The sequence below is a fragment of the Phaseolus vulgaris genome, chromosome 7 (genome assembly GCF_000499845.2).
Source record: "Phaseolus vulgaris cultivar G19833 chromosome 7, P. vulgaris v2.0, whole genome shotgun sequence".
Taxonomy (NCBI): Eukaryota; Viridiplantae; Streptophyta; class Magnoliopsida; order Fabales; family Fabaceae; genus Phaseolus; species Phaseolus vulgaris.
The window spans coordinates 4,507,672-4,521,628 of record NC_023753.2 but is presented as its reverse complement, the minus strand read 5'-3'; the positions used below and the strand labels follow the sequence as shown (position 1 = coordinate 4,521,628).

At 33.4% G+C, this 13,957-nt stretch overlaps 2 protein-coding genes across 2 annotated transcripts; one reads left to right on the top strand and one right to left on the bottom strand.

Annotated features, from left to right (window-relative positions):
- The first annotated feature begins 3,224 nt into the window (after nucleotides 1–3,224).
- Nucleotides 3,225–4,497, top strand: LOC137828658 (uncharacterized). Its single transcript, XM_068635322.1, has one exon. It carries the CDS (start codon nucleotides 3,525–3,527, stop codon nucleotides 4,284–4,286), a length of 762 nt encoding a protein of 253 aa, XP_068491423.1. The 5' UTR covers nucleotides 3,225–3,524; the 3' UTR covers nucleotides 4,287–4,497.
- A 1,928-nt stretch (nucleotides 4,498–6,425) lies between these two features.
- Nucleotides 6,426–11,345, bottom strand: LOC137828393 (putative leucine-rich repeat receptor-like serine/threonine-protein kinase At2g14440). Its single transcript, XM_068634950.1, has 8 exons — nucleotides 10,550–11,345; nucleotides 9,528–9,979; nucleotides 8,579–8,714; nucleotides 8,400–8,471; nucleotides 8,247–8,315; nucleotides 7,932–8,003; nucleotides 7,054–7,125; nucleotides 6,426–6,970 (listed from the first exon to the last, which is right to left on the bottom strand). The coding sequence occupies exons 1-8, from the start codon at nucleotides 11,176–11,178 to the stop codon at nucleotides 6,931–6,933; spliced, it is 1,542 nt and encodes a 513-aa protein (XP_068491051.1). The 5' UTR covers nucleotides 11,179–11,345; the 3' UTR covers nucleotides 6,426–6,930.
- Between the last annotated feature and the right edge of the window lie 2,612 nt (nucleotides 11,346–13,957).

The window sequence follows — 13,957 nt, the reverse complement described above, 5'->3', positions numbered from 1 at the left end:
TAATTAAATAACTATTTTTTTTAAATATCACCATATTTTCCTATATATATACGGAATTTGTTACTTTTTCTTTCACTCTCAATCATGTAATTTTGACAAACAAAATAAATGAGAGTTACAACTATATACACAGTTGGAGATCTCAAGATATAAAGACATTTATATTATATAAGTGAGTGCAAACTCAACTTACGATTTTTAAAGTTAAATTAGACTTGAAATTTACTTATCAATATAATATCAGAGTTATTTAGAATTCATTATTTAGAATCTATCTTAATGAAAGTTTGTTAGTTTTATTGAAACACAGTCGCATCACCATAAATATATAATCCTCATGTAGAGTTAAATAGTCTCGAAAAAATGTATTTCATAATGTATAAGTGAGTGCAAATCTCACAAAAAAAAACTAAAGTTTATACAATAATTTTTTTATAAATTAAAATCAACTTGTATCCAAGTTAAAAAATAAAATTTTAGAGTATGAAAGAGTTTTTAAATAAAGTGATTTTTCTTAGTGAAGAAAATTATATAATTTTTCTTTTCATTATTTTTTCTCCTGGAATTTACGAGGAAGAAGTGTGTTCAACTAAATATTTTTTAATGCTGATTTTTATCTATTTTTCCCTTCGTTGTTCCACTTGTTTGAGCCATGACAACAACAGTACAGACCAATCATTTTCTACTTTGTGTTTCCGAAGGGCAAAAAGGACAGTTATGCAGATTATTCATAAGCTATGACAATAAATGATTAATCAAAGAGATACATGAGAGAAGCACTTAATTTGAAGTTATTAAACGGAAATAACTAATCAAGACAAAGGCTGTGCTGGGTGGGAAAGTTTGGCTATATTTTGGGTTTTAATTAAAGTAAAGAACATTATTAAACCCACCTAGTGCCACTCCTTGACAACATCCAGCTCAGTTTATTATGAGCTCAAAAACTTCTTACTCAAATAAAAAAGATCACTTTGTTTCTTTCTCTTTTGTCCTGAACAGCTATTATGAACACGAATCCTCTTTAATTTTTAATAGAATATGGTCTTATTGGTCTAAGGTCCTTTTCTCCCAGAACAGTATAATCACATTGGCTTGTATCAAAGGCTTTTTGTGTGTGCAGAAATTAGTATATAGTTTAGAATCATTGAGTTGTCCATGTTTCTGGTTAATGTCTTAGTCTCTAAAAATTATAATTTAGTTTAGAATGATTACGTGTTTGTGTTTTGAGTCAGTCTCCTTCTTGTGTAGGATTTGTTGGAATCTGTATGTGTCCATGTTTGGGGTCAATCTCCACAAACTCTAGATGTTTTTTCCTCTTGAAACGTGCACGATGCAACGAGTTTTAGTTTCACTTTCAGGCTCTTCATGTTAATTCCACACCAACAAGACAAATATGTGGCCCCTCTTTCTCTCAAAGCAACACATGCCTGGCTCTCCCATATATGCTGAATTGGAAGGTACTACTACTACTAAGTTCTTGTTACATAACTCTTTACTCTTGTCTGTTACTGACTAAGTTGGATAGTACATGCATCAATTCCAAAGGGCCCCACTTGAATGGTACAGGTCAATGTGCCGAGAAGCACTGATCTTTACAGTTGATGGCTAGACTCTTCCTTCCCTTCTTGGTCTTTCTGCAGAACTGTAGAACGAGATAAAGAAATTGCTGGCACTACAAAAAAACTTGAACTGTAAAGCAGATATGTGTAGTAGTAGGAGTTGTTGTTGAGGATAATCACTAGAGGGGCTTAAAAACATGGCATGTTATTCTCAATTTATGGATAAAATCCGTTGAACATTAAATGTTAGAACAATCTAAAGCAACTGACTAATTGGTGAAATGTGAAATCTCAGGATGTGGACGTGTTAGAAAAGATGAAGTATTATTAATTGTCCTTGAATTTGATAGAAGTGTCTGGTTTGGGTAAGGATCTGCATAATTAGCAGCTTAAATTAATGAGAAATCACATGTTTAAGTTTTTTGTATTTTTTCACACTGCTGTCACTTAACATTATTGTGGATCGACTTCAATAATAGTCCACGGCAGGACCACAGAATGCCCAAGGATAATGTACTTATAAACAAAAGCAGCCAATGTGTAATAATTGAAAGATTTACCCCAATGTTTATTAGCTGTCAGGAATTAATTAGAGCCTGCCCAAATCTTAATGGAAGCTTTTTCAAGACCCCAACTCTTGATTTCCTCTTCTTAGGACAATCAACTCATTTGCTCATACAAAAAATAACAATCTCAACCAGCTGTGACCAACTTATTTCTAGGGTAACTTGGTCATTTCATTAATATCTCTTCAATCTTTAACCCCAGTTGTCACATGCTCAGAAACTACTCTCATGTGCCCACATGCTTGGGACTCCTCCATGTTAAGTCCCTGCATGCAGGTGGAGTCAAAATAACAATCCTATCTTTCTTTGACCAAGCACTTTAATTGTAATATATATGTCATAAGGATCCTTAAGCTTATTTGTCAAGCCTTAATATAACTTCAAATAATTTCATCCCCTTCTGTCTTTTCTGTATCATCTTCTGTACTGCACTGCCCAAACCATTACTAAATAATCTGAAAGAAAAAGGCCTGCATATGTTGGCTTCAAAATGTTTACCATTCATTCATGTAATCACATGGAGTTGTCATTTTACTTTTTGAGATAATCAGCTTTTTTTTCACAATCGACTTTATTGTTATTTCTTTCAGCCTCCAATCTTCAGATAAATTTTGAATTTTAGTCTGAACTGTTTTTTTTTCCTTCCATTTTAGCAGTTAAGGGAATCCAATGTTTGAAACATCTTTTATGCCAAACTAGCTTCTTGTGAAATTTCAAGCATTTGAATAATAGACTTCTTGTTCCAACTTCTAAGTTCTAACCCCACCAATATCTTCTTGCTTGATCTATATTTGAACTTTCAAGTGACACTGACCACACCAAATCTATTTAGGAGTGTGCAAGTCGTGCATTATTTTATTTAAGCAGATTAAAGAAAACAGCAGCAGTAATTTCATGCCAAAAAAATTGTGATACTTGACAACATGACATAACATAACACCCTCCATAAATTTGAAAATATCTACTCCTTTCCCTCTCTACCAATGGAATGGGAAAGTAAAATGGTAAAAAGTAATTATTAAACCAGTCACAGAGACACATTCAAAAAAATATTAAAGCATGCAGACACGGGGGTTAGGCTTGCATGCAAAGAATTGCTGATGAAAAGCTTTTGTCTTTTACTTCCCAAGGCGTCCATGTGCTGTCCCTATATTCTAAACAGAACCTTAAATCACTTGTTTCGGGTTTACCAGACCATTTGATTATTATAATCTCACCGTCCTGACAGTTAAAAGAAGAGGGATTAAAAATAAAAAGCAACATTAAAGCACTCTTCTCCCCCTTTAAAAATCACAATTCTCATGCATATGCTAGAGTAGAGCCTAAGCACACACACCTCAGTTGCCAACAAGTCCACACACAATCTCTCATCTCTCCGTACCCTCAAAAAAAAAAAACTATGGTTTCCCTTGAACCTATTGAGGGCAACCCCAGATCTAGTGATGCACCTTCAAGTCCTAGAATATCTTTCTCAGCAGAGTTCTTAGATGAGAACAACTTCATCTCCATCAGTCCAAACGCTGTGTATGAGAAAGATCAAGAGAAGGAACGTGAGAGAACAAGGAATGCTGCTGAGTTTGAGTTCCTTTCAAACAACATGAGCAACAACAACACAGTGGTAACTGCTGATGAGCTTTTCTTTGAAGGGAAACTCCTACCCTTTTGGCAGATGCAGCACCTAGAGAAGCTCAGCAAGATCAGTCTGAAACCCAAAGAGGGAGAGGAAGAAGAGGAAGAGGAATTAGAAGAGGAGGCAGTGGTGAGCAACAACAAAGAAGAGAGTAGTAGTAATAGCAGTAGAGTAAATTGGTTTGTAGACGATGACCCATCTCCAAGGCCACCAAAGTGCACTGTTCTATGGAAAGAGTTGCTGAGGTTGAAGAAGCAACGTGCTTCTTCTTTGTCACCCTCTTCTTCTTCCTCGTCTTCCTCCTCTTCTGCAAGCTCACTGGGTGATGTAGCTGCAAAAGAAGGGAAAGAAGGGTCAAGGAATAACAACAATAAAGAGCAGCAAGTGAAGAGGGTAAAGAAAGGTTTGGAGAGAACAAGGTCAGCTACTATTAGAATTAGACCAATGATTAACGTGCCAATTTGCACACAGGTGAAGAGCAGTGCCTTGCCTCCTCTTTTCCCACTTAAGAAAGGAAAATTAGAGAGGTAAAGTAAAGATGTTGCATGCCACCACGCCTATGTTTATTTATTTAGTTTGATCCTTTGGAATAAGTTTGTTTTTGTTTTTGGTTATGGTTTTGGTTATTTCTTATATTTGTTCCAACAAATCATGTTGCCATGGTAGATTAGGTGTTAATTTGGGTGGATCTGAGAAATTACAATGTAAATTCTGACTTGTATAATCATTGGATTGTGCATTATTTTGGCTTTGGTTGCAATGGCATGGTAGAGGTGAGTAGTTATTTTTTGGTTGTTTTGTATGGGTAGTTTTGATTGATGAAGAGCAATGAGACAGTGAGATGCAGGGTTCCTCAACTTGCAAGTCCCACATGGGCACCTGTCAGCCACATACATCTCATCGATCGATCAACCCAAGCAATTATTATGCTGTGGTAAAATAATACATTTTCTTAAATAAATTATAAAACAAAATAAGAGGGAGAGAAATATCAGTCTACGCTTCTAAAAAAATCACCAATATTTGAATTCATAGAGTGAAAAGTGTCACAAATTCTATTTCATACAAAGATTAAACAATTATCTTTTCAATATGCAAGTCTGAAACATTTTTAAGTGATTGAATAGTTAACTACTCTTAATTCTCAATAGTTACAGAATAATCTCACATCACGATTTAAGTTGTTTATCATAAATTCAATTTATATATTATGGAAATTTACTTATTATAATATGTATGTATATATATATATATATTAAAAATTATTGGTTATAACGCTTAGTTTTAAAAATAAACATTTGTTTAATACAACACACGTGTTAATTAAATACTTAATTTTAAATGACTGTATGTAATAAACATATTGCTTTAAAAAAAATCACCAATTGAAATTAAATTAAGTGCTACTGAATTTGTAAGATATCAAATGAAAGCCGAACATAACTTATAAAGTCCCCCCACCAGGTCATGTATAAAGAATAGAGGTTGAATGGTTAAAACAAAAACTTATCCTCCTACCAAATACAAAAGAAATAAAAAAAAGCACAATATACATATATATATATATATATGATTGACTGATGTAAGTGTAAAACTTATTCATCATTATTCTTGATTTAGGCATTTAATTTGCAAAATTGGTATTATTTTTGCAAAACAAAATTCTCACCAACTTAAAAATTTAGAATGTGTACAATTTTTAACATATCTATATGATTTTGATACAGAAGAAGTCAGAAGTTTTTGAGCAGATTTGAGTTAGGGCAAAAAATTCGCTAAGTGCAGAAAATTGGCATGACAGAGAGCATTCCAAAATTTCATTTCAAAGCGTTGAACAAACATAATGTAGAGAAATGTGCATTTTGAGCTTAGAATATGGTAAACAAGTCATAGACACACTCAACACATGGGAAGTCCTCAAAGTGAAGAAAAACAATCTGTTGAGTAAGCTACATAAAAGCTCAACACAGAAGATACTTTCAAATGAAGAAATGCAATCCACAAAGCAGAAGATCCAAGGGTTTGAGTGTGGAAAATCAACTAAAGACAAAGTAACTAATACTATAAATAGAAGAAAAAGATTAATGGCAAAGGGAGGAGAACTTAAGCTAGTTTAGAAATGTAATATTCTGCTGTTGTTTATCATTGTATCACTCTACTCATCTACATATCCAAGTATATTTTGTTTTTAATTGATTTGATTTTGTGCTTAGTGTTTGGAGTAGAGGAATCACTGTACTTGATTTTAGAGATTAAATGTTATTGTTTTTTTTTTCTGAAACAAACTAAATCAAACAAAGATTTCATTTGTTGGAACATGGTGAGTTGTTGTATTTGACTATTAATATTGGTCCAATCTTAATGCAGGAGTGAAAATTACTTTAATCAAAGAATTGATTTATTGAGATTGGATTAAGGAATTAATTTTGTTTAGCCTAGTAGAACAAGAGAACTTGTATATTGCATGTATGAACAAAAAATTGCATATTAGTTTTCAAGTCTCATTCAATATGAATACTTTATCATACTTGAGAATTATAATTATTTATTCAATCATCTTTTCAACTCTAGCTTTGTGAACTTTTTTATTTTATTTTCAGTCCATTATGCAGTTTAAGAATTTTATGTTTATGCAATTCTATATAAAGGAAATCATAACTGCTAATATAGTTACTAATCCTTAAGGATGAGAACCTCCTTTCAACTATATTACATTTAACTTGGCCCACTTGCCGAGTGAATCCATAAATGAACAATTGCTTCAGGTAAAAATACAAAACACGGTGATTACTCTAATATAAGAACATGATACAAGTTACAAAAGTATGAAAATAGACAAGTTATGGAAAAACAAGAAAAAAAAACCCAAAATTTTCAATAAACTAATGAATAATTACTATACAAGGATTTGTATAATACAATTTGAAATAACATTCCATTTTGAAAGGAAGCGAGAGTCAAACGATCAACCAATCTGAAAGTACACTCCAAGTCAATACAAGAAATCCGTATGTCCTCCAGCAAGGAAAGGCTGAGATGAAGTTTCATCTTGGGTTGATGAGTTGTAAAAGAAGAATTTTCACCACAGAATCAAAATACTCAAGCAGTAAAAGAATAAAAATTTCTTGAAAAAGGGATAGTCTTCATCTTTACAAGTGGAAGGAAATAAAATCGCTCAAGATGGCGGAGGGGATAAGAAATTATTTCCAGAAGTTCTGTTGATAATAAATAAGCTCAAGTCAGTAAAACAGCATCTGTGATTGATGCTGACAATAAGAAGAGATAGGTCTCTATTTACCTGATATCCAGTCCTGGTTTTCCAATGAGACTTTCAGGAATTCGACCAGTCAAATTGTTGTTTTGTAAAAATCTGCAACAAACAGATGGGGGAGGGGGGACAATCATCAGGTAACATAAAACAAATATGGAAAGGAAGACAAGTACATGGACATGTAATGGAATTCAAGAGTAACTCATTTCAGCAGTCGATCATGAGAAATAAAAAGTTTCCAACAAGAAAAAAGCAAAACGTTGTAATTTGATGAGGTGCATGAGTCAGGGATGGTAAAATTGGAGTGACACAATGTACACAGAAAATAATTGTAGTGAAACAAATCTGTTAAATTCTCCAGGACATGAGTTGTAAATATAATTTTTAATGGCAATGATAAAGCTACATGAAAGACGTATTCAGGCATAATTGCAGTTATACCAAGTAATAAAGATCAACAAACTCAAATTCTCTATTCTACAAATAAGTGAAATTTCATATGGATAGATTTCTTAGATTGATCGAAATCAAAACATTCAAGGATTGAACAATCAAGTCTCTTATTTCTTCAACAGATGTCAAATTCACTTTGTTTTTTCCTCGGCACACTCATTTATCAGGCCAAAGAACTTATTTAGCTTTGAACAAATGTCTGTTCTGATTCTTACTAATCTAATAATCAAGCATAACAAAATAATGAGTGGAGATTACTCATATAACTAAATTCATAATGATCATAATCAATATAGTTTTATAGGTTGACTAATTTTCTAGATATAATGAAGGTATCAAAACGTAATCGGAAAAAAAGAGGAGGCTTGTAGGGAAAATTTTCACGTATTCAAATAGCAAAGAACACAATTTGCTTGTAACCTCTAGTATATCTAGAATAGGATACAACTTACACTTCTTGCAAGCTGCTGATGTTCCCTAAGGATGAGGGAACCTCTCCACTGAATTGATTGTCTTCCAAGTGCCTTAAAATAAAATAACAATATGCAAATACTGAGTCCATGAATACATTGAAGTTTTCTTAGATTTCAAACACTTCGATATGTACATGATTTGCTTTAGGATAAAAATAACTTGCAAAAATATGTTTGTTAGCATTGAATGAAAAATGATAGACTAGCTACAGCCAGTGATGAGGTAAACCATATGCTAAAAGATAAACGATCATGTCACAGTTAAAAATACACACACGCCAAGTAAAAACTTACAGTGTCTTTAACAGCTTTAGTGAACTGAGGTCAGGAATCTGCCCCGTTAAACTGTTATTCCCAAGCCAGCTGCAAGAAAGGTAATGATTTACTGATCAGAAAATTTGAAATACTAAATTTCATAAAGTGATATACGTAAACTTAAGAACCTACATGTTGGTCAGGGCTGTCATATTGGCAATAGAGGGTGTTAAAGATCCGGAAAGATCCATACTTGTCAAGTTTCTGAACGAAAAAGGAAATCATAAGTAAGCTATTCATCCACACAGCACAACAAAACTGAAAGGACAGGATGCCATGTGCTAGCTATAACAACTCAAGTCTGGTCTTACAATGTCACTACACGGATACGTGGTCCTTCAGAACATGTGATGCCAGTCCATGAGTACTGCTGAGGCATACAAGGATCACCATTCCAATCCAGTGGTGGATTTCGAAGGCTCTCTTTTACTTTTTCCAACGCAATAACTGTCAAAAGAAAGTTACCCTTTTAAAAACCTTGCATGTCTACAATTAATGTTCAAGCGCACTACAGCTATGTGGAAATGTTGATTTAAAATAAACAATAACCAGTCAACCAGGAGCAGGTCCTGTTGTTTTCTTGGGCTGCCAATGGCATGCTACCCTCAATCCCCAACCCCAGAAAAAAGTTTGAGAATTTTTCTTTGATATGTGAGAAGGAAAACAAAACTCGGGTTAAAGTAGTGGTAATTGTCGAGTAGTAATGGGCATTCATTACACTTCTCACTATAAACAAATTTGTCCAATTTCAAACTCTTTCTTACCAAGCTGGGGCAAGCATGGCAATAAAAAATACTATCACAGTAACTGTATACTGACCTAACGATGCTTATCTTCAATTATTTTTCTTACCAAGCTGGGGCAAGCATGACAATAAAAAATACTATTACAGTGACAGTATACTGACCTATACGATGCTTATCTTCAATTATTCCAATCATTCATAAAAAATTCGTAGCTCTATCATTCTTTAACTCATCTCTTCAAAAAATTTCTCACCCCTTCTCTCTTAAAAAAAGTGCAAAACACCACTCCTCTAATCGTTTTGCTCTAGAACTTTAGTCAACTGTATCTAGATATGAGGCCGTTTCTCATATAAAGTCATTTTAAAATTTGCAATTTTGATTAGTGACATAAAAGACCTTAGGATATATTGCTAGACAGTGGCTCTGGAGGAATACATTTTCTATCCTGTGCTTAGAAACTTATATTTTCTTGTTGGCGAAGATATAATGTCAAGCGTAAGATTAAAAACTATACCATCTCGAGTTGAAGTTCTTCCTGTAAGTGGCAGCAGATAAAAAACTTCACCAGCGTTGATTAAGGGGCCCCGGGTTGAACTTGCAACAGGGGTCAAAGTTATTGTAGTAGGACCAGAAAGAGGCCACTGGCTGGCAAATACAGCAATGCCTGATGGGATCACAATCAAATTATGGTAATAAGTAATACCATTTACGCTTATGTTAAAAATTCTTGATCCAACAGTGTTGTCAGCAAAGTATAGAGCGATGTAGTATTTAGAGCTTGGAAGTGGCTCTGTAGGCCATCTCAGTTCCAAGGACTCCAATTGTTCGGATCCTATCTGCGTCTCAAATATTTTTTTAGGTGGAAGATTCCAAAAACCAAAAACAGAAACATTGTCAGTGTTTGCTTCGGCAGAACTACTCTGCCCAAAAGGCCCCCATATACGGTCAAACTGATCATCAGGATACCTGAACAACAACAAAAAACAAACAATTCTGCATCAGAGACCAGGGAAACAACAAATAAAAAGAACACGAAGGTAATGGTTTCACAGTAAAAAGCAAACTCGTAAAGTCCAATATGAGTCGATATGATATCTGATAAATTTAAAGGTTTTGGTACAATTAGTCTTGGATGAAAGAGTCGTCATCATGAACTAACTGTAACAAAATTCCTAAATTTATCAGATATCATAAATTTCTTTCAATTATCAAGTTAAAAAACGGGTCGATTTTTCAGGGTATAAAAAAATTCTCTTAATTATCATCTTCTTTTGTAACTGGATAACATTATAATAAACAGTTTCACTTTCCTTACATTCTAGTTCTAATTAAATTCATAAGAAAAAAACCAATTTCTGTTCGGAATTTAATCCATAAGCTTCCTTAGCTGCCTTGTAAGCTGCAACCCTCTCTTAAAGGTTACTTTCTTTTCTCACGACAGAGAAAAGAGAAAAGGAAAAAGAAACTACTAAATGAACAAAACTTCAAAAGGGGCATTGAGTTCGAACAGTGAGGGCATGAAAAGGACAAACAAACCGAATGGGTGGTCCGGAGTAGCCAAAACTGTTCCGCGCAAACAATGCAAGACCAAAGCTGGTGAAGTCCGTGGTATTGTAGAGAGAATCCTCGAGAATCAAGAATTCCAAAGCAGAGATAAACGGGTCAGAATCGGTGTAAGGATTGGAACCGATGCAGAAGTTCATGATCTTCCCCTGGGCCAAGAAAACCCCTTCGTAGAAGGTGGAGTTTCCGTTGGCGTAATCTCGAGTGGTGTTGACCACGCTCCAGAGGGTCCCGTCGAGGATCTGGTCAAAGACGGGGGGCAAAGGGTGATCGACGCCGTTGACTCCGCCGTAGAAGTAGGTGGTACGCACCAAGTACTTTGCGCCGCGGTACACGGGAACATAGTAGCAGTGCTTCTTGACTTGGCGAGGGAAGGAGCGAAGGGTTTGCAGAGTGGGGACGAGAACGGGGGAGTTGAGGGTTATGGGCGAGCCCGAAGAGACGAAGTCCGAATCGGGGAACCATGTGAGGTCATCGAATTGGGCCGGCGATTGGGCCCCGCAGTTTATGAGTAGCCCTCTGGGGGGCGTTTGGGAGAGGGTGATGGAGAAGAAGAGGAGGAAGAGAAAGAGAAAGAGAAAGAGAAAGAGAAAGAGGGACATGGTGGTGGAAGTGGTTGGAATGAGAAAAATGAATGAATAAATGATGTGGTGATGGAGTTTGAAAGGGTCTTGGAGTTGGAGTGGTAGGAAAGAAAACAGAGAAGGTTGGAGAAGAAAAGAATATGAATATGGAATGGTTATTGGTTATTGGTTATTAGTTATTAGTTATTGGTTGGAACGGGTAATGATAACGCGGGAAACAAAGTTTACCGGTCAGACACCACTATACTAGTTGTTTTGTTGGAGTAGATTAGATTAGATAGAGACAAAAACATTGGTACAATGCCGTTTTCTTCCTTTGACTCTTTCTCTTTCACTCTCCCAAAATATATTTTTAGTTTCTTTTCATATTATTTTTAATATAAGTCAGAAGATGTCAAAAATGATCTTCGCAATGCAATTAAGTCGCAGAGACAAGGAATCTCTTTAGTGGATCGATTAAAAAGGTACATTCCATTCAAGTAATTAAGAAAAAAAAACATAATAAAAATAGTGTACGTGAAGCGAGTTGCAAGAAAAAAAAAGTGATATATTGAAAATTACACCAATTTACAACTTCATTTCTTTTCTAAAACTTCTATTAATTTATAAAATGACGAAAATAATTTTTTTTCATATCATCAATCTCAATTTATATAATGGAGTAGTTGTTGTTCTCAAAGTATCATTAGGGAAGAAGAAAACACTATCACGAGAATGGCTTTAATAGTGATGGTGACATGATACAATGAAAGAAAGATATTTTAGTCGTTTTGCTCTTAATACGAAGGCACGAGTATTAACTACGAGGGTGCAAAAAGAAAACATCTTGAACGGGTTTTTTTCCCATTCTTTACTCTTTTGCCGAAAGAATCACACAAACACGTCATGCTCGTGATTTTACGAGTTTTTTTCTTTATCCTTTTTACTATTTCCTTCCTTTCCCCATCGATATCACGTTTGCCATTTTGAATGATTCAGTTTTCACTAACACATTTTTACTAATATTTTCCATTTTTTTCTGTTATAAACATTAACTTTTACAAAGAATGGATTATATCTGAGACTAAAAATATTAAGAACCTTTTTCAAAGTCAAATTACAAAAAAGATAAAAAAAATAGTAAATTATACCCAAAGTCCTACAATTTTTAAGGAGATACATATTTAATATGAAAAGAAGTATATGTGTTCAAACCTTCAAGAAATTGTGTAATGTTTTTTAAACTTAAAGAGTGTAATGTAAAAAGATTAATAATATAATTTTTTTTACAATAAACGGAAGATTTATGTAAAATAATTAAAAATTAAAAATATTAATATAACTTTAGAATTTTTTTATGTTAATTTATAAAATTTTGGAAAATATTAGTATAACTTATTCTAAAAATATATTGCAATTAGTCTATCATATAATCTGAAACATGTTTTTTTTTTCTTAAAAGACATCTTCAAAATAAAAATAAATAAAAAATCTAGAAGAATATAAAAAGAAGTGTACAGAAATCAAATTAGGAAGAATTGTACAAAACTCACCTTATATGAAGTTATTACACATAGCTCCTACGTAATTTGAAAATTTTACACACTTCACATGTTTTATTAACTATTCTTTTATTTGTTTTTTAATAAAGTTACCCACTCTTTGTCCTTATTTATTTTTATGTATGAACCAAACACAATCATTAAAAACAACAAAGTAAGGGAGTTGTGCAAGAAAAAAGTGCAATGTTTGAAAGAAGCAAAGATTACTACTAACCTCAAAGGAGGTGTATGCAATCATATGACGATAGAGAATCAACAAATAATTGTAAAGTTGAAAATTGATGCCCTTAGCAGTCAAAACTCTTGCTACAAACTAAATCCAATTAGTAGGAATAGACTCAAATTTTAAATTAAATTGATTTTCATGTCCAATAATGATTATCTCATAGTGTTTTAAAATTTATTTGTACATGCTCCTCACTCGTGATAAATAAAATAAAATTAAAGTTCACAAGGACCAAATTTTCTGCTCAGTAATTTAGGTAAAATTTACTTAGACCATTCCACCACATTGATTTATTAAAGATGAAACAAATGTAATATGGGTATGTTTGAACGAAGTTTTTCATAAAAGAATAAAATGAAAAAACAACACAAAATACGCTTTTACATAATTTAAATTTATTCATATATAAACTGTTTTTTTAAAACTTTTATGTCAGTTTTTTTATTTTTTAATAGTGTTTATGGTACCGAACTAATCAGTTTTGACCAAGGTGACCGACGCTCAGTCAAAGGATACCTCAAGACACGCAATGAATAATAATAATCACAGTTACAATAACACTTAATGAGTCATATTTTTATAGGGACTTCGATACATGTAAGTTAATACATAACTTACACTATAAATAAAACCCTCTACGAAAGTGTAAGGTACGTTTTTTATATTCTATCATACAGAACATCTACAACAAAGGAAGGAAGCTAGGAACTGAAGGACAACTGACACCTCAACAATTGTACAACAAGTTTTCGGTACTATCTAGACTCCTCTTTATGTATACAAGTACAGTTATACGTATTTTAATTTAAATATTTTATGTTTGTGTATTTTGTATATTTATATATCAATTCACACCTGTTAGAACTAGTAATTTAAATATTTAATTAGTGAATTCAAGAATATTGATTATAAAAATGTGTGGTGATTTTATTTAGTTTAAAAAACAAAAGTGTATTGTTGAGTGTTTGGCTTTGGCCCAATCCAGACCCCTAAATGATGTGGCCGGTTCAAAGCCAGACACCTCTGTTCT

Coding starts and splice junctions, on each gene's coding strand:
- LOC137828658 (XM_068635322.1), top strand. CDS start 3,525: ATGGTTTCCCTTGAACCTATTGAGGGCAACCCCAGATCTAGTGATGCA.
- LOC137828393 (XM_068634950.1), bottom strand. CDS start 11,178: ATGTCCCTCTTTCTCTTTCTCTTTCTCTTTCTCTTTCTCTTCCTCCTC. Junction 8,316..8,399: donor ATGACAGCCCTGACCAACAT/GTAGGTTCTTAA, acceptor CCTTTCTTGCAG/CTGGCTTGGGAATAACAGTT. Junction 7,126..7,931: donor ATCAGCAGCTTGCAAGAAGT/GTAAGTTGTATC, acceptor TGTTTGTTGCAG/ATTTTTACAAAACAACAATT.